The 27,995-nt window shown below is 38.0% G+C and overlaps 4 protein-coding genes across 5 annotated transcripts; all 4 read left to right on the top strand.

Annotated features, from left to right (window-relative positions):
- Positions 1 to 686: 686 nt before the first annotated feature.
- LOC119733434 (tripartite motif-containing protein 3-like) lies at positions 687 to 8,361 on the top strand. Of its 2 annotated transcripts, none has more exons than XM_038207003.1 (3): positions 687 to 1,168; positions 3,629 to 4,937; positions 5,480 to 8,361. In XM_038207003.1, the coding sequence occupies exons 2-3, from the start codon at positions 3,635 to 3,637 to the stop codon at positions 6,106 to 6,108; spliced, it is 1,932 nt and encodes a 643-aa protein (XP_038062931.1). In that variant the 5' UTR covers positions 687 to 1,168; positions 3,629 to 3,634; the 3' UTR covers positions 6,109 to 8,361. The 2 variants fall into 2 exon arrangements, with proteins under 2 accessions (XP_038062931.1, XP_038062932.1); XM_038207004.1 differs by having other exon boundaries at positions 689 to 1,168; positions 3,629 to 4,931.
- A 2,892-nt stretch (positions 8,362 to 11,253) lies between these two features.
- Positions 11,254 to 13,614, top strand: LOC119733318. Its single transcript, XM_038206912.1, has 2 exons — positions 11,254 to 12,064; positions 12,799 to 13,614. Exons 1-2 carry the CDS (start codon positions 11,455 to 11,457, stop codon positions 13,419 to 13,421), a joined length of 1,233 nt encoding a protein of 410 aa, XP_038062840.1. The 5' UTR covers positions 11,254 to 11,454; the 3' UTR covers positions 13,422 to 13,614.
- Positions 13,615 to 19,042: 5,428 nt separating this feature from the next.
- On the top strand, positions 19,043 to 22,366 carry LOC119733011 (E3 ubiquitin-protein ligase TRIM56-like). Its single transcript, XM_038206592.1, has 3 exons — positions 19,043 to 19,159; positions 21,477 to 22,224; positions 22,347 to 22,366. Exons 2-3 carry the CDS (start codon positions 21,483 to 21,485, stop codon positions 22,364 to 22,366), a joined length of 762 nt encoding a protein of 253 aa, XP_038062520.1. The 5' UTR covers positions 19,043 to 19,159; positions 21,477 to 21,482.
- A 7-nt stretch (positions 22,367 to 22,373) lies between these two features.
- On the top strand, positions 22,374 to 24,369 carry LOC119733345. Its single transcript, XM_038206931.1, has 2 exons — positions 22,374 to 22,779; positions 23,490 to 24,369. Exons 1-2 carry the CDS (start codon positions 22,374 to 22,376, stop codon positions 24,110 to 24,112), a joined length of 1,029 nt encoding a protein of 342 aa, XP_038062859.1. The 3' UTR covers positions 24,113 to 24,369.
- Positions 24,370 to 27,995: the final 3,626 nt, after the last annotated feature.

Consider the following 27,995-nt stretch of genomic DNA (forward strand, 5'->3'; position numbering starts at 1 on the left):
ATTGTAGAAGATTGTTTTATTAATACACTTTGGAACTTACTCAATTAATTCCCCGAATTTGCCCGTTTCATACTTGGTATTTATTTATTTTTATTTTTGTATTTGTTCCGTGGAAATTTAAAAAAAAATCTCTCTCCCTTTCTTTATTTTCTTATTTTGGCACTCTCTTTTCCCTCCATATTTTTACATGACAAAGGGGGGGGGGGGTGTTGTGTTTAACAGCCAAAACACCCCCCCCCCTGCGTACGCGCCTGTTAGTCCTTTACGCATGATGAACAGAAGTTACGAGAATTGTTTTACATGTATCTTGTAAACAAAAGTCCAATTATAAATAGGTATATGTATTTTTTCGACAGCAACGATATGTTTTGAGACGCTTTTGGTTCATATAGATTATAGTCATAATAGACAATTTAAATGTGTGACAGAATTAAATCTGGGCGGTTGCAGGCATCCGAAGCATCTCCAAACCTTGTGTCCTGTTCACCCTTCGTCCAGCTATGGCCAATGATCAAATATATATATTAATAATCAATAATCTATCGGGAATCAGGCTCATTTTAACATCCTAAATATGAAGTATTGTTTTGAGGCCGGATCGGGGATATATTTTCGTACAAATCCTCCTCACTCCTTCCCAACCATCCATCCCCACGCACCCTCCGCCTCACCCCCTTTCGAACAAAAAAATGACAAGTAAATACAATGTAGATTTTAATAGTAAAAAAAAAAGCATAATGAAATGTAAAATGATATAACACAAAAAGGGCAAAAACTAATGAAATACTTTTTGAAATACTTGAGAGGAGTGCACCCCAACAAAAGACAATCGAATGGTTTTGAAAAAAAACGATGAAGAATAAAACATCTTTTGGAACTTGGTGGCGATTACTTGCGAACAATATCGATGTGCTGAGTCGATAGCACGTACACGCATGTTTGTACATGTACCGGTACACTGTACTCAATGTACTCGATACCGATAGCACACGAAAGGTGGGCGTGTTGTCCATTATTGTGTATTGGAGGCGCTCTTCATGTGGCATTCACTAATTACTACTTCCGTGTTGAATACTGCTTCGAGGAAACCAACTGAAAGAATCACTTCCTTCGACTCAACAGAAACTTCAAGGGAATTTACCCTCCAAACCAGAAACAACGGATAAATGTGAGCAAAATAATATTTGCCTACCTTAAATACCGGAGTAGCATTTTATCGTAAAATTCTGATGTGGGATTGTGTTGGGTGTGCGCGATATTAGGCAGGCGGTGATGAAGGCACACGTACGTGCTGTATATCAGGCTACAGGTAGCATAACAAGCTGCTGACATGGCTGGTGGCTGTATACGGATGGCAGGACTTGATGCAAGCTTGCAACATACGATATCTGCAAATTTTGCAACCTGACGCCACTTTTGTCTTCACATATCATCTCCATGAAAGTCATTCACTGCAAAATGATGATAAGACCGAATCTGGAACCCTGAGAAAATACTGTTACCGTTATTACCGTTATTAATTTCCCAACGGCGTTAATTTTGGGAATTTTTTTTTTAACTCTCCATGGACTTTGTGCTCAAATCGCGAAAGTGGCGTCAGGTTGCAACAGTTCCCCCCCCCCCCATATTATTTTTACATGTTTTAAAAACGAATGACAGCTTGTTCATGAACATTTAGATGAAAATAAAATGAAAAAGAGGTACCGTATGTCATTTTATCTCAGAAAATCGAATAAAAAGGAATGTAGTACTATGCCATGAATCCTCTTTATAGTTTTAAAAGAACACCAGACCAGCGACCTTTAATTCAGTTTTTCTTGCAGGGTTATGTATTTCTCTTTTATATCTCAAGAATGTATCCCGTTGGAGCAGTTAAGCACCAGATGAATGCCTACAGAGCAATTAATATCGCTTGACTTAATAACAACTTTGGAATGCCTGAATAATTTTTCCTCTGGAAACGCACCTAGATTTTTTCATCAATTAAATATCAAACGTAAAATTCGTTTTTGTCGGGTAATGAAGGCATGTTTTCTTTCTTTGTCATTGAAATTGATGCACAAACAACACAAATCATGAATGTTTCGGACTGTGCGTGTACATGTAACATTTATGGAGTTTCAAAAAGAAAGATCCAACAGGAAGTAAACAGTACCCTTTTGGACTGGCTTTTGTGATGTAACTGATTTGTCTTTTAGATTAACCAGTTATTTTTCATTGGGCTCAAAACATCGAAAGCCTGGTGTGAAAAAGGCCCGTGCTTTTAAAAGGAAAATTCACTTAATGCTAACATTATAACCACCCTGCATAGTTGATGAACAACAAAACTGTCATCTTATTCTGATTTTTTTTTTCAGATAATTTTTTTATGAACTCAGAATATGGTATATTTTTCATTTATTTGGTTTGAAAAGTGGCATCAGTGCGACACTTCTTCAACTTAATTCATAACTGTACACGAAAATAATGTATGTTAACGCCAACTCCCTAGCATCTTTTACTAGGATCTGGACCAAGTCCATCAAAATCTATCAATCACTGTGCATTCATCACGAAACTTTACATGACATGATAGAATCCACCACTGACGCACTGGTTGACATTCAAGGACTTCCTACCGGTACACATGGCTTTTATCACAATAGCAGTACAGGAAGCTAGGCAAAATCAATCGGATATCCCTAGCACTGCTTCAGGCTATTACGCCCAAGCCCATCGTACATGTACTCCATCAATATTAGTCACGCCAGGCTTTCTGGATCAATGCAAGTCCCCCAGAATCCACCAGTATGGGGGGGGATGGATTTTGATAGAGTTAAGGGTGGTTAGGGTTAATGTTATCCCCAAATATGTGTCACAAATATATATTGGTCTCCCTCTGTACATTGTGTTGGGTTACACACCGAGTGTGCTAAATTTCCTGAAATGATATGTGTCGAGTCTTGAATTTAAAATCCAGATCTACTGTTTCCCAATTGATATTTGCCACATGCATGGAAGCTACGTACAAAATTACAAGGAAGAATGAAAAGGTCAAAGGTGCATGTTCCATGACCGAGCGGAAATCCATGCAGTCATAACCATGGTTATTAAGTACCTTTCATAGTTAACTTCCTTTTCAGGAAATTTAGCATGTACATGTAGGCATATTGCTGTGCTTATGTGTGGCTCTTAAATAATACGAAGGAAGTCGAGAATTTTGAGACATATGTTAATATAGGGCCACTATTGTGCATCTTACAACTCTCAACGTATACAAGTAAATGGATAGTTTACATGATAGTTTCCAGGAATGATGAATTTCAACATTGGCTGAATAAAATCACTTTCAGATTTATTTGCCTTCCTAGATTAATTTACCATGTAAACATTTCAAAGGTGTAGATAAAAAAAAACTTGTAATATTTAAGAGCCTGATGTTCAGTTATTGATAATGGGTGTGACTTTGCACTTCTTTCCTTTTCATTCAAATCTTGAGAGCCCTGGAATCGATTCGTTTTAAATACAAAAACACATATCCTGCCAATTACTCCCTTCAAATATAAGAAGACATGCGAATGATAAACCTAAGTTAAATTTGTATCACTCTTATTTTTTAATATAAAATATCTTTCTTTACATGTATTAGACAAAAATGGCGACTGGACCTGCAGTAAGCTCAGCTCTAGAGACGATCGGCAGACATCATCTTGAGTGCAGCATCTGCCAAGAGAGATACCAACAGCCCAAGATATTGGAATGTCTGCATAGCTTTTGTGAGCAATGTCTGCTGAAATATCGTAGCACGAAGCACGAGGGCTCTACAGCGATCCCTTGCCCTGTGTGTCGGCAAGGGACGAAGCTTCCCGAGGCGGGGGTGCAGGGTCTGAAAACAAACTTTCATCTGATAGGTCTGGTTGAGGAGCTGGAACTTCAGGAAAAGATAGTGGGATCGGGCGATACTGGTCTTTTGTGTGATATTTGTGAAGGGGGCAAGGAGGCAACGCAGCGATGTCTGGACTGTGGTCAGAATATGTGCTCGGTATGCATCAAAATGCATCTTCGCTTCGCTTCCTCATCAGACCACAAGGTTGCTCCCTTGGAGGACATTCGCGAAGAAAAGGTTACAGTCACAAAGGAACATCAGAGACAACATCCGAAATGTCCGATCCATGAGGGCGAAGTGACACGGTTCTTTTGCACGACGTGTCAAGTGTTGATCTGCCGCGATTGTACCGTCATAAACCACCGTTCGCCAGAACACTCGTTCATTGACAAAACTCTGGCCACATCCACATACAAGCAATCGTTGGCTGAACTGGTTCCTCCACTTGAAAACACAATGGAGGAACTCCAGAAATCACAAGAGAGAGTATCAATAATAAAAGAAGATTTGGGTGTCACAGTTAAGAGGGTCATGACAGAAGTGCAAGACAGAGCAGCTAAGATAAGAGCACAGGTAACAGCTCAAGAAAATCGTATCCTGGACGACATCAAAAAGATCCAAACCGATCGTGAGCAAAAACTGGGCGAATGTGAGAAAACTGTGGGCTTGGCAGTGGAGAGGATTCAGTTTTCACTCGATACGGCTAGAGAGGTGACAAAGACTGCATCAGATAGTGACTTTCTCTCACTTTATCCCACAATCAGCAAAGACTTGAATTTTTTGGCAGATCAGAGTATGCCTGGAGTGGACAACAGGCTCGCATTTCTCAAGTTCAAGCAGAGTGAGGGTGTTGGTGGCATCAGTCTGGGTCAGGTGGTAGTGGAAAGCAAATGGGAGCTGAGTCGAGAGTTTGGTACAATGGGAAGCGGTCCAGGAGAGTTCAGCGGGGCTTGGGGCATAACTGCTCGTCAACCTGATGAGATTGCAGTGGCTGACCTCAACAACGAACGCATAGTGATCTGCAGCATCGAAGGCATGCAGAAAAGCTTGATCCCTTTGCAAGGAAGTACGTGTAAGCTGAAATTACCAGAACATTAAAAATTAACAAGCTTCATTGTTGATACTTGTTATATTTGACCTTCTCGTATCTTAATTGTTTTTTTTCTTCAATAATCTGGTTCGCTTTGTTTGAGAACTTTCTACCAAATGTGGAAAGTTGAGCACTTGATAGTAGCGTTTAAGGACAGAAATATTAACATGTAAAATGTACAAAAAAATTAAGTATTTCTAATTTTTCTGGTTCGCCGATTACCTTCTGAATTGATGGCATGGAAGTCTTTTATGTATTTCTCATTATTTCCACTGAGATCAATTCATGCCACATAATCTGGGGCATATATAACGACAAAGCTTACACATCAAAACTTACAGGGTACCTGAAAAGGCGATGATCTCTCAAGCATACATGCCAAACCTTGATAATGTTTACTCTTTGCCAGACAATTATCACTTATTTGTTATCACGCTTTTAAATCTTCATTGTTGCAGTTTTATAAATTGCTATCCAAATGGAACATTGAACTGTTATTTGTGTTCACATCTTGTCTCTTTCAGATCCACGCGGCATCGCAACTAAACGCACCGATAATCGTTTGGTGGTTGTTGAGGACGGCGCATCCAATGTGAAGGTGTTCAACAACGACAACACGCTGGCATACGAGTTCCCAACGGTGCCACCGAACGAAGTGGGTAAGACCGCAGTTGGCCTACAGAGTGTAGCAGTAAAAAATGATGATACCATCGTAGTAGGTGATGTCCAGAGAATGGTGTTGACTGAGCACAGCCCCACTGATGGTAGGCTCCTCCAAACCATACCAGTCAATATTAAACCGTACTTTCTGGCTTTTGGCAACAATGACCGAGCGGTAATCAGTGACTTTGCATCACAGAGAGTGGATGTTATCGGTGACAATGGTACTACAAAACGCACCATCAAACCCACAATCAATGGTCAACCAGTAAAATACTGTTGTGGCGTATTGACTGATAACTCAGGTATCTATGTTGCATTGCATAATGGTCAGAGCACCACGACGGGTCATATCCATCGCTATGACCCTCAAGGTGGCTTCCTGCAGTGCATTGCGCAGGGTCTGCGCTCACCCTGGGGAATCACATTTACATCTGATGGGAAGCTGGCAGTGGCTGACCACTTCTCAGTCAAGATGTATCACCAGGTGTGATACGCAATTGTAATCAGTCATTTCAATTTCAAATCAGCGGTTGCATGTACATAGAGAAATGAAATAGCGCCTCTGATCCAACAATAAACACCAATATTACGTATATTACTTCAAATTTATAATCAAGCAATCCATTTTGTTGAAAACTGTGGTCAGTGGAACTTTTCTTGTGTAATTTTGTCACATGAATGCGTGTATTTGGAGCTTATAACTGTAGTTGCTTGGTTTAAACCTTATAACACAATGAACAGTTTAAACAGGTGCATAAAGAATTTCTTATTAAACAATATTAAACACTATATAAAACGGCACTGATGAGGATACCATGTACCATTATTACAACTTTAAGTAGTTTATGTTTCAAGTAAATTGGATTTTTATAAATTTAAAATTAAATATTTTAATGAAACTTTGTTTACATATCAATTTCTAAATAATTATAATGAATCGCCATTTTTAGTATAATCTGGTTTTCAACAAAGAATATGCAGTTCCTGAAAACTGAAGAAACGCTCACAATAATTCTGGCAACTGCGAGCATCGACGCAGTTGTAACAAAACAATTATTACCAAAAATGTTACAGCAGTTTATCCATGATTATAACATTTTCCATAGACAAAAAAGCTCATGCAAAATTATACCAATAATGATGATTGCATCACAGCAATTCTATAAAAACGGACCCTTTATATGGTATGGAATAAAGCTGAAGGTTTTCTCCGAACGATGACCTCGTTATAATTTGGTTTGTCTTTTCCCCTCATGCAAACATATGCAAAGTTGCCCTTTGGGTCAAAACAAGTTAAGTGACGGTTTTTATCGATTTGGTGTTCCCTGCCTACATATATCACGTGTCGTTCTAAGATCAAATACTGTAAGGATGAAAAACTTAAATAGCCATTCAAGCGAAAACGTGAGATACCATTATTTCAATTTTCTTTCAAACTAATTTCTCTGATAATTTAGATGTATTTCATTTTATAACAAACGACATACGGGTTCAGACAACTGAGGGTGCTAATGTGATATCATGAATCCTAAAGTACGTGTATGTTTTTACACAACAGACGTTCATTGAGTGACTAAAATAAACAATGAAACTCCTAAAACACACAAAAAATGAACCCGACCACATGCATGTATAGACCAACATCATAATACATGTAGGTATTGTCAACGTTCATACTACAGCAGCAAATTTGCAAAACTATTTCGTCACATGTAGAGTCAAATTTAAAGCTACGTTTGTTCGTTCTGTTAAAGACATATTTTAATATTATTTAACCCGCCTGTAAATAAGCCGTTTTAAGAAATGTGATCATTCTAAGTTCATTCTATTTGACTTGGCTCATTTCAAAACTTAGTTGTATAAGTTGAATTCAATTGCCTCAATAATTGGGTTGAATTGTGTTAAGAAGTTAATATTCAAGAAGAAAATGGAATTAAAAGAAATTCCATTGAAACAAGTACAGTGATTAGCACAAAACATCTTAATGATCTAGTCTAGCTCCTGTCAAAAGAAATATTATTTGTTAATTTTATTAAAACCAATATAACCCTCTGATGATCATGTAAAGAAGTCACAAGAATTGTTTGATGTAGTAACCGACAGTTCAATAATATATTTACATAAATTTCCTCGACATTTGCGATAATATATTTCCAGTACATACATGTAATTCAGTTTGTAAATAATCAATACTGAAAGTGACATGGCAGGATCTTTTCAAAGGTTAAAATTCGGCCCATGTGTTATATTCTTGGCCAATAGGAATGTGTTAGCTACATGTACATGAGTTCTATGGATTTTATGACAAGGATAAGCTTTCAATGAAAAAGAAAAACAGTGTTGGTAATTTTCAAGTAACTTACATACCTTTATAAGTATTTAAACGAGTCCAAGCAATTTTGACACAATTTCCTGAAAGTCTTTAACTGTCTAAATACGTCAAAAGTGGAGTCAAATTGAAAGCTAAATTTGATTGCCTTTCAAAGACATATTTCAATTTCTGTAAATACACAATTTATGGGAAATGTAAATGTCATTCTCTGTTGATTTGACTTCGCTTAATTTAAAAGTGATTTTATTAGTTTATTTCAGCTGCTTCAACTGATTGGGTTTGCTTCAGAAGTTTACAATCAAGAAGAACCTGGATTGGAATCCATTGGAACGGTTTTTGTTTTATTATTACAACTCATGGTAATTAAAATGACGAACTCCTCTAGTGAAAAAAAGTTCGAGTTATCATGAACGGAAGTTACGAGCATTGTTTTCTCTTTTAACCAAAAGTCCAAATATGTATCAATGTATTTTCTTGACATCAACGATATGTTTTGAGTAGATTTTAAGTCATGTAGATTACATGAGATTAAGTTTATAAATACAGTCGAATCTCGTTATAATAAACTCGCTTAATACAAAATTCTGGTTATAACAATCATAAGCCTTAGTCCCGACTGTGCATTTATGTGCACAATGAATGGGACTGATGTTCCTCTTAATACAAAATTCTGATATAACAAACAATTTGGCTAGGTCCGAACGAGTTTGTATTAACGAGACTCGACTGTAATAAGATACTAACCTGATTTCTTTTCAAAGGGTTAACATTAAGCCACGTGATCGGTTTTTGGCCAATAGGAATGTTTTAACCGTCCTAAATATTTTATGACATGGTTGAGCTCCCAACTGGAACGAAATATACTGTTGTTAAATTTTAAACAAAATTAGCAGGATATAAATTTGTTTTAACTGTCAAAGCGAATTTGACGCAATTTCCTGACAGTCCTGAGATATATGAAAAACCGTTTTGTTTGTAATATTACTTAAGGTTTTTTTGTAGCTTAAGTGCATGTTATAAGTGCATGTTGTAACCTATGACACAAAAATAATCTATTGGAACCAATTTAAAAATAAAAAAGGATTTTTTTTCGCTGAACGGCAACCCGTGGTCCGATTTTTATGTTTTTGGTATCAAAAGATGCGCAAAGCTCGAGGCTAAAAATTTATAACAGCTTGAGTCGCGAAAAAATTTTTTTTAGAGGCTATCGCGGAAAATGTTGGGGGGGGGGGCGGATTCCGCCCCGGCCCCTTTAGGGTTAAAGATGAGGTTATTACATGTATCGTTTGAAAAAACAAAGCGTGATAGGCCTACTTGATATTGAGTTAACGTTGTATGGAAAATTCAAGGACTCTGTGTTTCCTGGGATCACCTTACGAATATGAGACCCTAGACGAGATATTTTTCCCTTCCAGATGGATTGACTCCTTACTTTAATACTGGGCCACAATTGTCCAATGATATAAAAGTGTGTATATACGAAATATATATAAGCAAATCCCAGTTACAACCGTATGATGTTTGTCGTGAAATATAGCCAAAGGTCTTTTCTCAAAAGTTGAAATGATTCTCTGTACCGTTGATCTTCTAATTAACTGGGTAACAAAAATAATGGTAATTTCAATGGAGCCTTTTATGAGACAAAGTTTAGTTCAAGTTGAATTTGACGTCTTTGTAAGTTTTGTGCAAATACGAGAGTTGGAAAGCTACGGCTCCCTCCCTAAAACTGCAGAATATTGAGGGTATGCAGAGGTGATCCAAACTCCGTCCGTTGTTACATTCAGCCATATTGACAAATGCAAAATTCATTAATTAAACCAAAAGGGGGTAGTACTGGTTAACATTTCAAACATTCCTTGTTCATAAAAAAAATAGATCGCCGGAGTATGTTGGGCTACTCCTGGATCACTTGAAGACAGATCACATCTCTTGGTATGTCATGGACCGTGCTTTGAGTTTGGACTTTCAACACGAAATTAATACAATGCATTTTCGAATCCGTCCAGACATGAGGTCATTTTCAAATAGTTTAGCAACCTCAATCTTCTTTTCAGACGTGTGACTGTACATATCGGGGATATGTTAACTTTATAGAGTGTAGAACGTAACATTTGTTGGAAAAAAAGTCGAAGGATGAGCGTTATTTTTAACAAATGTATACTGCCACCCTGCTGCAGCTAGCTTAATTAAACGCTGGTGCATCATTTATGCGCAGGCTTGTACTTTGGAGTCGTGCGTTTAATCACTGCATGTGTACAACCGATACATGTGCTAGGCATAACGATACCATTATGCGATTGTATAGCTGACTTAGGTTGCGCAAACAGAAAGGGTTAAATAAGCCTGACACGGGATACTAAATACACTTGAGTGCAATTTGATCAAAGTCCACATATTAACTGCGTGGGTCTACTCAGGCCCGTACACATAGACTCGTTTATAGTGCACTACACTATACTGTTGTCCGCCAATTTATCCATGGATCATCCACATCAGTAGTGCAGTATTATAAGCTTGGAAGACCAAGAAACTCTATTGACGCCACAAGACGACCAGGTAACCACAGCGGATGCAACAGGTGAACCCTGTAATTAGGGTGAGTGACGCACCATGCTGGCAAATCTAAACTCATTAAAAAACTGCTCTGGTTATAGTACACTAAACTTAGGCAAGAGCAGGTGCATTGCTTCAATTGTAAAAGAAGTTGGAGATTAATAACAATGACGGCACGGATCAACAATTCAAAAATAAAAGAAAAACTGAAGTGATCCGCTTCTTTATAGCAGCTGTTAAATTATATTTTTGTTCCTCGCAGAAATGGCGACTGGACCTGCGGTAAGTTCAGCTCTGGAGACGATCAGCAGACATCATCTTGAGTGCTCCATCTGCCAAGAGAGGTACCAGCAGCCCAAGATACTGGAATGCCTACATAGCTTTTGTGAGCAATGTTTGCTGAAATACTGCAGCACGAAGTACCAGGACTCTACGGTAATTCCTTGCCCTGTGTGTAGACAGGAGACGAAACTACCAGAGTCTGGGGTAAAGGGCCTGAAAACCAACTTCCATCTGATCGGTCTGGTGGAGGAATTGGAACTGCAGGAAAAGTTGGTGTGTTCGGGTAACACAAAGCTGCTCTGTGAGACATGTGATGATGGCAATGAGGCAACAAATCGATGTCTGGATTGTGCACAGAATATCTGCTCACGTTGTCAAAGTTCACACAAAAGATTTGCAACTACATCAAGCCACATAATCCCTACTTTGGAGGACGTTCGAAAGGAAAAGGTGGAACTGATGAAGGAAAATCCGAAACAACATCCAAAATGTCCAATACATGAAGGCGAAGTGACAAGGTTCTTCTGCAAGACGTGTGAAACACTGATTTGCCGAGATTGTACCGTCATTGACCACTGTAAGCCAGAACACTCGTACATTGACAGAAATCTGGCCATATCGACGTACAAGCAATCGTTGGTTGAACTGGTCTCTCCACTTGAAAACACAATGACAGAACTCCAGAAATCACGAGAGAAAGTCTCAAGAATGAAAGAAGATTTGGGTGTGGCAGTTAAGAGGGTCATGACAGAAGTGCAGGACAGAGCAGCTGAGATACAAGCAGAGGTATCGGCTCAAGAAAACCGCATCCTCGACGACATCCAAAACATCCAAACAGATCGTGAGCAAAAACTGGACGAATGTGAGAAAACTATGGGCTTGGCAGCGGAGAGATTTCAGCATTCACTAGACACGGCAAGAGAGGTCACAAGGAGTGCATCAGACAGTGACTTTCTCTCACTCTATGCCACAATCAGTAAAGATTTGAAATTGTTGGCGGATCAGAGAATGCCTGGACTTGACAACAGGCTTGCATTTCTGAAGTTCAAGCAGAGTGAGGGTGTTGGTGGCATCAGTCTGGGTGAGGTGGTGGCGGAAGGCAAATGGGAGCTGTGTCGGGAGTTTGGTAGAGAGGGAACAGGTCAAGGAGAGTTCAGAGGGGCCTTGGGCATAGCTGCTCGTCAACCTGATGAGATTGCAGTGACTGACAACATCAACAAACGAGTTGTGATCTGCAGCATCGATGGCAACCAGAAAAGCACGATACCGATGCAAAGTTGTAAGTTTAAATTACCGTTCATTGCAATCTGCCGAATCATGCACACAAACAACATTTTCTTTGCTCATTATTATATTTTTGTTTTTAATTTTCCTCACGAGATCTGATGAAACGGAATCACACTAGCTTTGATGCGAAACATTTTAAGTGAATACCTTTGTGTTCATAACATGTAGATTTTTTAGTGTAAATGCATCGTCCATGTCAAAAATCAAATTGTCTTGCTATTTTTTCATAAATTGAACAAACACTACTGTAAATTGAACCTCACGTTTGATATTGGGTTTTGCCCCGTCCCCACGCATTTTTAACTAGTTTGCTCTTGTTTGTTTTCATGAATTTGGTTTTCTCTCTTCATGACATTTTTCCAAAGGATGAAAGTTCAAGGAAAATCCATTTAAAATGAAAGAAATATAAGTTTTCCTAATACACTAGTTAACTGGTTAAGTTCTCAATTGTTGTCAGGAGTATTTTAGTTGTTTCCCCTATTATCTCACTGAAAGATAAATAAGGCAATTATTGAAAGGCTTAAACATCAATATGTACAGGATACCTTAAGACACAGTGATATCCCTAACATGTACACGTACAAATGTAAATGTATATTTGACAATGTAAATATTTAGCCAGGGACACATTAATCATCACTCCAATTCATTTTGGATATTTTTATAAATTGCAATTTAGATTGAAATTGACCACTATTGTTTGTTTTTACATCGTGCCCCCTACAGATCCACGTGGCATCGCAGCTACACGCAGCGACAATCGTTTGGTGGTTGTTGAGGAAGGCGCGTCCCATGTGAAGGTGTTCAACAGCGACAACACGCTGGCATACGAGTTCCCAACGGTGCCGCCGAGTGAGGTCGGTAAGACCACGGTTAACCTCCAGAGCATAGCTATCAAGAATGAAGGTACCATTGCAGTGGGAGATGTGGCGAGGATGGTACTGACAGTGCACAGCCCCACTGATGGTGAGCTCCTTCATACCATACCAGTCAAGATTAAACCTCATTTTCTGGCTTTTGACAGCAATGATCGAGCCATAATAAGTAACTATGAATCACAGACAGTGGATATTGCCGGTGGCAATGGTACTACAAAACGCACTATCAAACCCACCATCAATGGTCAACCAATGAGATACTGCAATGGTGTATGCACTGATAGCTCAGGTATCTATGTTGCAATGCATAATGGTGATGACACGGGTCATATCCACCACTATGACCCTCAAGGTGGCTTTCTCAAGTGCATTGCACAAGGTCTGCACTGGCCACGGGGTATCACATTCACATCTGATGAGCAGCTGGCAGTGGCTGACTTCTACACAGTAAAGATATATCACCAGGTGTGATACGACATTGTAATCAGTCGTGTCAAATTCTAATCGGTGGGGACATGTCTAGGGACAAATTATTAAAAAGCAGTTCTAATCACAACAATAAACTGATAGTTGTAGAATATTGATAAAACACGTAATGTAACCAAAAAACGTGTACGGTATTGGATTGCATTTGTTACCTGTATTATTTTGACTTTCTGATCAATCGGTCGAATTTGTCAACAACTGTGGGCAGTTGAAGATATCTTGTCACAATTTCATCAAGTATAATTAAAATGAGTCATCTTTTCAGTTCATTAAAAAGGAAAAAAAGATAAGATAAAAAAAGTTAACATTTATCAATCCCGTGATGATTTTGAAAAAGCTTTAGGAATCAAATTAAAGAAGAAAAACACAAATAAAGTTTTTTAATTCATGTATATTAACATTCATCCTCTGTTCAAGTACTATAAGGATGAACAAAGTAAAACGCTATTCAAGAGAAAACTTGAAATACCACGATTACAGTTTTGTTTCAATATCAATTTTTTGATACGTTAGATGTATTTCGTTTTTCAACAAACAACACACTGGTTCTGACAACTGAGCCCATTGGCAAACTTATGTATGTGCACAATATACGCTCATTGACCAACTGTGAGAGACTATTCAAACAATGAAACTCCAGAAAGACAACAACAAAAATGAATTCGGACCGAAAGCCTAACAGGCCTATATCGCAATAGTTCTGGCAAACTTTGCCAAGAAATTGCGACACTTGTACAGCTAAGCTTGATCGTTCTGTTACAAAACATAATTTTAATTTATATTCAGCCCGCCTGTAAATACGCAGTTTAAGAAATATTATCATCCTATGTTGATTTTGACTTAGCTTATTTCAAAACAAGGTTTTATTAGTTGGTTTCAGTTGCCTCAATGGGTCGAGTTATGTAGAGATATTGAAATTCGAGAAGAAAGAGGAATAAAATAAACATTCCATAGAAGCAAATGCAGTGATTATTACAACTCATGATGTTAACCATGTGAGCTAGCTCCTATGAAACGAAATATTGTTTTGTTTCTTTAATTAAAACCAGCATAACCTTCAGGTTATTATGTACTGTAAAGAAGTCACGAGAATTGTTTGATGTAATAACTGACAGTTCAATTATATATTTAGAATTTTCTCGACATCTACGATTATATGTTGTGAGTACATTTTAGATTACATGCTACTCAGTTTGTAAATATTGAATACTGAAAATAAGATGGCCCAATTTGTTACAGGGTTTCAATTAAACCCACGTGATGGGTGCTTGACCAATAGGAATGTATTTAGCTTTCCTAAGGATTTTATGACAAGGATTAGCTTTTAATTCAAAAGAAGAAAAAAATGTTGGTAAATTTTTAACTCAATTATCAAGATACATACTACATATTTGTGTACATTTCCTTCAACTGTCCAAGAAAATTTGACACAATTTCCAAAAAAATCTCGAGATAATTTAAAAACTGTTTTAATATGTCAAGGAGAGTCAAATTCAAAATTAATTTAGTTGATTAATCTGTCCGAGACATTTTTAATTGCTGTAAACCTGCCTGTAAATGCACAATTTCTCCAAATGGGATAATTCTCTGTTGATTTGACTTAGCTCATTTCAAACTTAGTTTTATTAATTGATTTCTGCTGCTTCATTGAATGGGTTGGTATATTTTAAGAAACTTGATCAAAAACATTACATGAAAACAAATCATGTGATAATTACGACTCATGATAATCATACAGACGAAATCCTACAGTGACAAAAAACGGCTTGGGGAAGTTTTAGCTCTTGTTTTCATATTTGCATTGTCGCCAAAATACATGTAACACTCGAGTTATCATGAACAGAAATTACGAGAATTGTTTTATCTTTTAACTAATAATCCAATACATTTATGTATGATCTCGACATCAACGATATGTTTTGAGAAGATTTTAGTTCATATAGATTTCATTAGATAAAGTATGTAAATAGTGAATACTGAAATATACGTATGATGCTAACCTGATTTTTATCAAAGGGGTACATTCAAGCAACGTGATCGGTTCTTGGCCAATAGGAATGTTTTCACTGTCCTAGCTAGGTATTTCATGACAAAGTTCCCAATTGGAAAGGAAAATAGTGTTTTTAAAATAATCAAATGCTACACCTATAGCTTATTTAACTGTGGTGCATGTTTTGTATGCAGGCTTGTACTTTGCATTTGTGTATGTGTAAGGTCGATACACAGGGCTTCACGATACCAGTACGCGAATGCAATGGACTTTGTGCAAACAGAAGCAGTCACACAAGCCTGACACGGGATGATACTAATAAATACACTTGAGTGCCAATTGAACGAAGTCCAAAAGATCGACCGCGCAATCGAGTACCGTACACTCGTCTACAATGCACTACACTATACTTGTTTGTTTGTATATTTTGGCTAAAAAAAAATTGTTTATTTTCAATAAAGCGGGGATTTATTCAAACTAATCAATGATGTGCTAACTGTATGTTGTGTTCAACTTTTTAAATGACTTACAGGAGGTAGGCGTTACTCATTTAGCAGACAACACTCTAACTGTTTGGACATTTTTTAATGACATTTAACATTTCATTTCCTAATTAAATAGTCCTGTTATTGAAACTGTATTTGAATTTGATGGGGGAGTTTTGAAATGGCAAAGAAGCGTGTTTTTTTATCTAATTGAATTTATTTTGTGTATTTTTGGCAATACAAATCTATTCAATTTAAAATGGGGAATGGGAGGAAAAGTTGTCCCATAATAGGTTTAAGAGTAATTATTCAGCAAACGTAATTTGAATTATCAACCCCCCCCCCCCCTCAGGTGATTCAGGCGGGTATATTTTGGAGGACTCGAGTCAGTTTATTTGTTTATTTTTTGTTTGACTTGTGACTGGCATCAGACTCGTTATACCATTTGGACTCGGTTTGAGTCGGACTCGGCTTGTGACTGATTCGGACTATGTTCAACTCGAATCGAGTCCATTTCCAAAACAAAAACGTGTTTAAACTTGAGGACAAAGTTTAATGAATTTGTTAATGTATTTGTTTACATTTTTCTTATCATATTCTAATGAAAACGGCCCCTTTGAGTGGTGTGGAATAATGCTGTGTTTCTCTGAGCGATCACCTCGTTTGAATTTTGACAGGTCATTTTTGTTTGTCTGCATTCTCTGTGTTTTATTGCTTAGCAGGAAATACACTCTTTGGGAAAACACAGTTTGAAATTACAAAGAATTCAGGTAATTGCAGATTAAACAATACGAAACAGTTATGACAGCACGTACCGCGCCCTAATTGTATTTGCCGTAAAAGGAGGAGCCATGGACTGCGTGGAGAGTTAAAACACTAGATGAGCTGTCAAAAAATGATAAAAGATACATTAAAATTCCTGGAATCAGGTTGAAAGTTTGATTTTACATTTTAATTCCGTATTCGATGTCATGTCGATCCCTGAACAATACATGTATTATATTTTATATATCAGACTCATAATTAAAATTATGAGCCTGATATAGTACATGACAAAGCATGAGTCAAGAAGTTGCTTCTGGCAAAAACAAAACAAAAGCAATATGCAACAGCAAAATCTCAAACTTGCCAAACAGTCTTTCAGTTTTGAATATAAAATGAAGCAATTTGGACGTCTGACAGGATTGGTGAGATACGAACCTACGAAACAAGTGACTATAGGTTTCTCCTCAAAAGCAGCAAATGTGGAGGGTCTTCTTGCAATTTCGAAAAGAAAGTTATTAAAAGCACTGGCCGGGTTTCCATTGTACATTTGCAATGGTGAGTGTGAATCATCTCCGAATCTCCGTCCACGTTCTGCCCTAGATGTGGCAACATAAAACAAACAAGTTGCAAACAAATTGAATTTGAATGATGATGAGATATCCAAATTCTGCACATTAATAAGAACTGACAAGTCAATTTTCTATGAGCTTTAATCCAAGAGAGGTCATCATACAGCCACTTGCCAGATGGTCAGTCTCATCAGAGCTCTGCAAACAGTGAATTAAGTCAAAGGCAACTGCATGGTTTCATGGGGATATCACTTTTCTTTCTGTTTTGTGTGATTCATCGCAAATAGACTTTTCATAGAGAATGACTCGGAGAATAATTTAAATCTTTAAAACATCCGTGATTCATATGAGAAATGCAGTTTCCGACACAATTATATTGGGAAAGATTCGGCGATTAATGCAGTTTAGAAGTTATAAAAAATGAAGAAAAAAAGTAAAGGGGCCGCTATCCCATTTCCGGTGTCACGGTCTCACTTCTCCGGCGTGCTAGCTTCTCCAAGTTGGAAATTTCGCTACAACACGCATGCACAAAATTGCGCAGTAGTGTTCACTTTCGCCAATTTTATGTGTGTGCTGAGTTCTTTGGGGTTGTACTGGTGCACGTAGGAAGTTAGGATGTTTGTATGTATACGTCACAGGGTACCATCGAATCCAGACGAGGCATGGTGGGGCGCGCAATTAACTCCCAACATCCTAATAACCAAAAAGACTTGAAGGATGCACATTTATTTTAATACGTGGTTGAACGTGGTTACAAATTTGACATCATCGTGTGATGGGCCACGACCGAGCAAGGAACACATTTCTTAATAATTCCCCAACGCACACGCAATGACGATGGGAACACAACTTCAGAATGCCTGCAATATGAATGGACCAACTGGAAGTGTTACATAACGCATTCTTGGGTGTCCGCATAGAGCTGTATAATAAAGCTATATGGGTGTCCGTCACTAGTATAGTATGGGCCGGTAGACTTTACAATAACACATCCAGAGGAAAAGTTAGCACAGCGGAAACGTGAGCATGAATAGTGCTTATGTAACGTGCACTGTAACGTGCTAATTTATCCGCCGAATCCACCCGGAGAAGCTAGCACGCCGGAGAAGTGAGACCGTGACACCGGCAATGAGCGGCGGTAACTATTAAGAAAAATGAAAAAGAAAATGGAAGCTTCTCGCGGGATCCTATACCGCCCTCACATCAGGAATCAGGCTCATTTAGACATCCTCAATAGGAAGTGTTTGTTTTTTAAAGGCCGTAGGTACTTTCTAAACCTCCCCAACCCATACATCCCCACGGCCCCACCCCCCTTCAAAAACAATGAATGCATGGAGATTTTTTTTTTAAATACCAAAAAAATGTAAAATGGAAATTAAACATATATATACCTATCTAATGCAGCTTTTTTTATGAGATGGGAAAATATGAGTGCACTGCCAAACAAAAAGGCCATCCCTTTGTTTTGGAAAACAAGGAAACATTATGTGAACCCGTGCAAATTACCCCCTCAACGGTTGCAAAGAGAGAGTTGATGGGCAGACAACTTGAAAATACATTCAAATGTACTGGCGATGACGCTTGATGAAGCCCTTGGTATTGGTTTATTTTGGGGGTTTTAAATTAATTTTAGATGCATTTTTTTGGTCCAGATTCAGAGTAAGTAAAAGTTCGAACAGATGGTCACGTGTTTCCTACCTCCATGGTCACGAACACAATCTATCTATACCATGCATGCATAGGAAAAGTTGCCGTGCTGTCCCTTGGAGGCGCTCTTCATATTACATTTCACTTCGACTTTTCTATTTCCGCGGTGATTGCTTCGAGCCTGAAATTTAACCAACCGAAAGATTCGCTTCTTTCGACTCAACAGAAACATCATTTTACCATCCAAACCGGGAACGTCGGATAAATGTGAGCACAATAATCTTTGTCTTCCTTAAATCCTGGAGAAGCATTTTGTTGTAAAATTCTGATGTGTTATTTTGCGTGTCTGTACGTTTGGGAATACATGTATGTGCATGTACATGTACATGTACATTTATGTAGGCCCTACATAGTACATGTACAACCATGACAAATGTACATGTACACGTACACGTACTGCGTGTACTCGTTTAATGGCTGTTACTATATAGATAGTGGATATTTTGCCGGAGGTAATGACGGCAAACTAACGTTTACTAAAGGTTTGCCGGCGGCAATCCATATCAACAGAGGGCGCTGTACTCTTTAAGATAGGGCTGAATTATGTATTAAACTCCCACCAAAAGTCGTGTAGCACGTTTGGTGTAGTGGTTAAGCAAAGGCTCTAGTAATCGGGATGACTCTGGTTCGATTCCGACCGCATCACTTTTTAAAGTTTTTTTTTCTCATCCCAAAATAAATAAGAATATTCTTCTTTTATATTATATTATATTAACATGTCTCAAACATTTTTTTTGGATAGTGGATATTTTGCCGGAGGTAATCGGTAATGACGGCAAACTAACGATTACTAAAGGTTTGCCGGCGGCAATCCATATCAACAGAGGGCGCTGTACTCTTTAAAATAGGGCTGAATTATAAGATGTTTTAAATTCCCACCAAAAGTTGTGTAGCACGTTTGGTGAAGTGGTTAAGCAAAGTGCTCTTGTAAGCTGGATGACTCCGACCGCGTTCGATTCCGACCGCGCCACATTTTTAAGTTTTTTTTTCTCATCCCCAAATAAATAAGAATATTCTTCTTTTATTATTTTAACATGTCTCAAAATTTTTTTGCAGAGTATTACCTTTTTCTTTTTCAGATTTGTGGCTCTGGAGGATTTTTTTTAAAAGAGAAATAAAGTCTGAAATTATAAAATGGTCTGAATCCCATCTTGTGAATATGAGGTAACAACGATAATTTTGGCATGGAGCCAGACTAAAACTTGTCACCGGAAAATGTTAGGGTACCAAAAAACAGTAACTGCGCATGATCAGTGCATATCCGGCAAACTAACGTTTACTAAAGGTTTGCCGTCTCCGGCAAAATATACACTGCCTTTTTTTTGCAGAGTATTACATTTTCTTTTTCAGATTTGTGGCTCTGGAGGATTTTTTTTAAAAGGGAAATAAAAATCCGAAATTATAAAATGGTCTGAATCCCATCTTGTGAAGACGAGGTTACAACGATAATTTTGGCATGGAGCCAGACTAAAATTTGTCACCGGAAAATGTTTAAGCACAAAAAAAACCAGTAACTGCGCATGTTCAGTGCATATCCGGCAAACTAACGTTTACTAAAGGTTTGCAGTCTCTGGCAAAATATCCACTGCCAAATCATAATGCGCCTATCAATTGTTTCCCCCACCCCTCCCCTCCCGGGCTACCCCATCCAAGGCGTGGGGCTTGTCACATTTGAAGTGACAAAATCCCCACCCCTCGGGCAAAATATAAGTGACAATCCCCGACCATGCCCCGACATACATACGTGGGCGCACTAGTGATTGCCTTTCCATGAGTACGCCAACGTCAACAATGTAATTTGAGTGACCATATCCCCACCCTGGGGCATGAAAAACGTGACCAAATCCTGACATCGGACCTCTGGGGCAGCGCGGGGTGGGAGGGGTGAGGAAACATTTGATAGGCGCACAATGTAAATGTATAGATGGCAATACTACGACTTGTCGTGTTATCTCAGAAAATATAATGGGAAAGAATGTCCATCTGTCCATGATAATTACAAAGTCCTTCGAGAGTGAATTTCCTTTTCAGGAAATCTTAGCATGCACGCCTAGTACTGTGTGGCTCTAAATACGAAGGAAGTCCAGGAGAAAAAAAATATTCATGGGCCACTATGGAGCATCTTACAACTATAACTTTGTACATGTACATATTGATGTTTTGCATTTAAAAATTTGATATAATGCTAAAGTGCAACATTAGTTGATAAAATCACTTTCAGATTTCTGCCTTCCCGGATTAACCATCAATACATGTATCACAAATCCAAGGGAGCATCACAAATAAAATAAAATATGTGATGTTTTGAAGGGGAGGTGCAGTTTATGGATAAGGATATGATTTTGCACTTGTTTCTTTTAATTAACATCTTGAGAGCCCTGCCCTGCACACATCGATTCATTTCGAATACAAAAACACATCCTGTCAATTACTAGTGGTCCCTACCCATAAAGGGAAACATACGAGTGATACATTTTTATCACTGTTATGTTTTAAATGACATATTTTTCTTCACATTTATTAGACAAAAATGGCGACTGGACCTGCAGTAAGTTCAGCTCTGGAGACGATCGGCAGACATCATCTTGAGTGCAGCATCTGCCAAGAGAGATACCAACAGCCTAAGATACTGGAATGCCTCCATAACTTTTGTGAGCAATGTCTGCTGAAATACTGCAGCACGAAGCACGAGGGCTCTACAGCGATTCCTTGCCCCGTGTGTCGGCAAGAGACGAAACTTCCCGAGGTGGGGGTGCAGGGTCTGAAAACAAACTTTCATTTGATTGGTCTGGTTGAGGAGCTTGAACTTCAGGAAAAGATAGTGGGATCGGGTGATGCCTGTCTTTTGTGTGATGTATGTGAGGGGGGCAACGAGGCAACGCAGCGATGTCTGGATTGTGGCCAGTATATGTGCTCAGTCTGCAGCAGAATGCATCTTCGATTCGCAGCAACATCAAACCACAAGGTAGCTCCATTGAAGGACATTCGTGAGGGAAAGGTTACAGTGACAAAGAAACACCAGAAACAACATCCGAAATGTCTTATTCATGAGGGCGAAGTGGCACGGTTCTTTTGTACCACTTGTGACATGCTGATCTGCCGAGATTGTACTGTCGTAAACCATTGTAAACCAGAACACTCCTACATTGAGAGGGACGAGGCAACATCGACATACAAGCAATCTTTGGTTCAACTGTTTCCTCCTCTTGAAAATACTATAACAGAACTCCAGAAATCTCGAGAGAAAGTCTCAAGAACGAAAGAAGATTTGGGTGTCACAGTTAAGAGGGTCATGACAGAAGTGCAGGACAGAGCAGCTGAGATACGAGCAGAGGTAACGGCGCAAGAAAATCGCATCCTTAAAAACATTAAAACCATCCAAACATACCGTGAGCAAAAACTGAACGAATGTGAGAAAACTATGGGTTTGACATGGGAGAAATTGCAGTTTTCACTCGATACAGCTAGAGAGGTTACAAGGAGTGCATCGGATAGTGATTTTCTCTCACTCTATCCCACAATCAGCAAAGACTTGAAATTGTTGGCAGATGAGAGTATACCTAGAGTTGACAACAGGCTTGCATTTCTCAAGTTCAAGCAGAGTGAGGGTGTTGGTGGCATCAGTCTGGGTGAGGTGGTGGCGGAAGGCAAATGGGAGCTGAGTCGACAGTTTGGTAGAAAGAGAAGCGGTCCAGGAGAGTTCGATGTGGCCTGGGACATTGCTGCTCGTAAACCTGATGAGATTGCAGTGCCTGACTACTGGAACAACCGAGTTGTGATCTGCAGCATCGATGGCAACCAGAAAAGCACGATCCCGATGCAAGGATGTAAGTTTTAATTACCGTGCATTGCAATCTTTCAAATTATGCACACGTACATGTATTTCTTTCCCTGTCATTTGTTTTTACTTTACCTCAAAAAGATCTGATGAAACTATTAATCACAGTAAATTTGATGCGAAACATGTTTTAATGAATACCTTGGTTTTCATAACATGGAGATTTTTAAATATAAATACATGGGCAATGTCAAAAATCAAGTTCCCTTGCTGTTTTTCATAAATTAAACAAACACTAGGCATACTGTAAATTTAACCTCATGTTTGATATTGGGTTTTTGCCCTGTCTCCGCATATTTTTAATTAGTTTGCTCTTGTTTTTTCATGAATTTTGTTTGCTCGTTTCATGACATTTTTTCAAAGAATGAAAGAAATATAAGTTTTCCTGATACACTGGTTCACTGGTTAATTTCTCAACTGTTGTCAGGAGTCTTTTATTTTTTTTTTCCTATTATCCCACTGAAAGATACAAAAGGGCAATTATCGAAAGGCTTAAACATCAATATGTACATGATACCTTAAAACACAGTGATATCCCTAATATGTACACGTACAAATGTACATGTATATTTGACAATGTATATTTTTTTGCCAGGGACACATTAACTATCACTCCAATTCATTTTTGATATTTTTATAAATTGCAATTCAGATTGAAATTGACCATTTTTGCTTGTTTTTACATCGTGCCCCCTACAGGTCCACTCGGCATCGCAGCTACACGCAGCGACAATCGTTTGGTGGTTGTTGAGGAAGGCGCATCCCATGTGAAGGTGTTCAACAGCGACAACACACTGGCATACGAGTTCCCAACGGTGCCGCCGAGTGAGGTCGGTCAGACCGCGGTTGACCTCCGGAGCGTAGCTGTCAAGAACGATGGTACCATTGCAGTGGGAGATGTGGCGAGGATGGTATTGACAGTGCACAGCCCCACTGATGGTGAGCTCCTTCATACCATACCAGTCAAGATTAAACCTTATTTTCTGGCTTTTGACAGCAATGATCGAGCGATAATAAGTAACTATGAATCACAGACAGTGGATATTGCCGATGGCAATGGTACTACAAAACGTACCATCAAACCCACCATCAATGGTAAACTGGTGAAATACTGCTTCGGTGTATGCACTGATGGCTCAGGTATCTATGTTGCATTGCAAAATGGTGACAACACGGGTCATATCCACCACTATGACCCTCAAGGTGGCTTCCTTCAGTGCATCGCACAGGGTCTGCACTGGCCACGGGGTATCACATTCACATCTGGTGGGCAGCTGGCAGTGGCTGACTGGACCTCAGTCAAAATGTATCACCAGGTGTGATACAACATTGTAATCAATCATCAGTCATTTCGCATCATATGAGGCATGTTGATAGAAAAAGTAAAGAGCGGTCCTATTACAACAATGAATTAAAAGTTTTAGAATATTGATACATCACGTATTATACAAAAAGACCTATACGGTATTGGATTACATGTGTTACCTGTATAATTTTGACTTTCTGATCAATCAGTCGATTTTGTCCACAAAAGTCGGCGGTTGTCTTAATTTCATCAAGTATAATTATAATGGGTCACCTTTTTCAGTTCATTCAAAAGAAAAAAAAATACAAAAAGTAAACATTGAATCAAATCCGGTGATGATTTTTAAAAAGCGTTTAAAAATCAAATTAGGAAAAAACCTAAAGGCAAAGAAGGTTTTTAATTCATGTATATTAACATCCATCCTCTGTTCAAGTACTATAAGGATGAACAAAGTAAAACGCTATTCAAGAGAAAACTTGAAATACCACGATTACAGTTTTGTTTCAATATCAATTCCTCTCGTACGTTAGATGTATTTCGTTTTTCAACAAACAACATACTGGTTCTGACAACTGAGGGTGTCAATGTGATATGAATACAAATTGTAGCCCATTGGCAAAATGATGTTTGTGCACAATAGACGCTCATTGCCCGACTGTGAGAGACTATTTAAACAATGAAACTCCAGAAAACAACAACAAAAATGAATTCGGCCCGAAAGCATAGCAGGCCTACATCACAATAGTTTTGACAAACGTTCATCTTACAACAGCAGATCGAAGCCTTTGCCAAGAAATTGCGACACTTGTAGAGCTAAGCTTGATCGTTCTGTTAAAAACATATTGTAATTTATATTTAACCCGCCTGTAAATACGCATTTTAGGAAATATGATCATCCTATGCTGATTTTGACTTCGCTTATTTCAAAACAAGGTTTTATTAGTTGGTTTCAGTTGCCTCAATGGGTTGAGTTATTTAGAGAAATTTAAATTCGAGAAGAAAGTGGAATAAAAAATCATTCCATGGAAACAAATGCAGTGTTTATTACAACTCATGATGTTAATCATGTGAGCTAGCTCCTATGAAACGAAACATTGTTTTGTTTCTTTAATTAAAACCAGCATAACCTTTAGGTTATTATGTACTGCAAAGAAGTCACGAGAAATGTTTGATGTAATAACTGACAGTTCAATTATATATTTAGAATTTTCTCGACATCTACGATTATATGTTGTGAGTACATTTTAGATTACATGCGACTCAGTTTGTAAATATTGAATACTGAAAATGAGAAGGCCCGATTTGTTACAGGGTTTCAATTAAACCCACGTGATGGGTGCTTGACCAATAGGAATGTATAAGCTTTCCTGGGGATTTTATGACAAGGATTAGCTTTCAATTGAAAAGAAAACAAAAACAGTGTTGGTAAATTTTAAACTCAATGATCAATACTTTATATACATGCATACATTTCTTTCAACTGTCCAAAAAAAAAATTGACAGTTTCCCAAAAAATCTCGAGATAATTTAAAAACTGTTTAAATATGTCAAGTAGAATCAAATTCAAACTTAAATTTGATTGTTCTGTCAAAGACATTTTTTTAATTGCTGTAACCTGCCTGTAAATACACAATTTCTCGAAATGTGATCATTCTCTGTTGATTTGACTTAGCTCATTTCAAAACTTAGTTTTATTAGTTGATTTCAGCTGCTTCATTGAATGGGTTGGTATATATCAAAAACATTACATGAAAACAAATCATCTGATAATTATGGCTCATGATAATCATATAGGCGAAATCCTACAGTGACAAAAAACAGCTTAGGGAAGTTTTAGCTCTTGTTTTCATATTTGCATTGTCGCCAACATACATGTAACACTCGAGTTATCATGAACAGAAATTACGACAATTGTTGTATATATCTTTTAACCAAAAGTCCAATTATACATTAATGTTTTTTTCTCGACATCAACGATATTTTTTGAGTACAATTTGGTTCATATGGTTTCATGAGATTAAGTTTGTAAATAGTGAATACTGAAGTATACGAAAGATGCTAACCTGATTTTTATCAAAGGGGTACATTCAAGCAACGTGATCGGTTTTTGGCCAATAGGAATGTTTTCACTGTCCTAGCTAGGTATTTCATGACAAAGTTCCCAATTGGAAAGGAAAATAGTGTTTTTAAAATAATCAAATGCTACAGCTATAGCTTATTAAACTGTGGTGCATGTTTTGTATGCAGGCTTGTACTTTGCATTTGTGTATGTGTAAGGCCGATACACAGGGCTTCACGACACCAGTACGCGAATGCATGCAATTGTTTTCGTATTGCTACAAACATAAGGTCTATAGCTGTCCCTAGGCGTACCTCACGATACGTCAGACGATCAGACGATCCTCGTGGAGAAAGGGGGTTTAAACCGTTCGGAAAGTGCCTTTAAATGAGCTTGACGACCAGTTATAAAGATCCAATCATTGCCAAGCTCGGCATGAGGGGATACAAATGTTTACAGACACAAAGATGGCAACAAGTAAAACGACAGAACGAACGAAATCTTTTTTGCCTGTAATTGAATTATTTATTTTAGTTGAAGGTATTATATGATTATCAGAGCTATAAGTATAACTTCCATTAGAAGAATTTTTTTTTTTTTTTTTTTTTAATTATATATATTTTTTTTTTATTTTTTTTTTTATTATTATTATTTTGTTTTAATTTTTTTAAAAGAAATTGGGGAAGACTAATCAGCATGGCTAGGAGGATATTTTTTATAAGGAACATTGGGGAAAACTAACCAGCATGGCTAGGAGGATATTTTTTAAAAGGAACATTGGGGAAAACTAACCAGCATGGCTAGGAGGATATTTTTTAAAAGGAAAAATGGGGAAGACTAACCAGCATGGCTAGGAGGATATTTTTTAGAAGGAAAATTGGGGAAGACTAACCAGCATGGCTAGGAGGATATTTTTTAGAAGGAAAAATGGGGAAGACTAACCAGCATGGCTAGGAGGATATTTTTAAGAAGGAAAAATGGGGAAGACTAACCAGCATGGCTAGGAGGATATTTTTTAGAAGGAAACATGGGGAAGACTAACCAGCATGGCTAGGAGGATATTTTTTATAAGGAAAATTGGGGAAGACTAACCAGCATGGCTAGGAGGATATTTTTTATAAGGAAAATTGGGGAAGACTAACCAGCATGGCTAGGAGGATATTTTTAGAAGGAAAATTGGGGAAGACTAACCAGCATGGCTAGGAGGATATTTTTTAGAAGGAAAATGGGGAAAACTAGCCGGCATGGCTAGGAGGATATTTTTAAAAAAGCAAAGTTGGGAAGACTAACCAGCATGGCTCGGAGGGTACTTTTTAGAAAGAAAATTGGCACAGCTAGTAGCCTAGCATGAATAGTAAAGGAAGTTTACGTTAGGCCGTACAAACGCAGCGTGGAAAATTTCAAAGATTGTAAGGAACGGATCATTAAAACATACACCGGAAAGTGAAGTAGTTTATAGGTTAGTATAAGTAGTAAGGAATGCCGGCATGTAAAAGCTCTTACCAGTCTGTTTTGGTAAATTTGACAAGAAACCAGAAATTTGTCTAAAAAGCGAGACTCATCAGGTACAGTTCGCTAGACCTTGGGTAGGTTTCGTCTCGAGACTGTACAACCTACCCCGTAAGAACTTTTACGTGTTGATGTTATATCATAATTTATATTTCAAAGAAACGGGGTATTTAATTGGGTTGTAAGAGTATAATATTCATTAGAGATCAACTCACCTAAAACGATAAGACGTCCGCGCATTAAAGTTGAGGATATGGTGTTAAGAGGTCACGTTCAAAGGTACAAGTACATGTAGTAAAGGAATTGCGTTTCAACGTCAGAAGAATACGTG

Source organism: Patiria miniata, unplaced genomic scaffold (genome assembly GCF_015706575.1).
Source record: "Patiria miniata isolate m_02_andy unplaced genomic scaffold, ASM1570657v1 HiC_scaffold_25, whole genome shotgun sequence".
Classification (NCBI taxonomy): Eukaryota; Metazoa; Echinodermata; class Asteroidea; order Valvatida; family Asterinidae; genus Patiria; species Patiria miniata.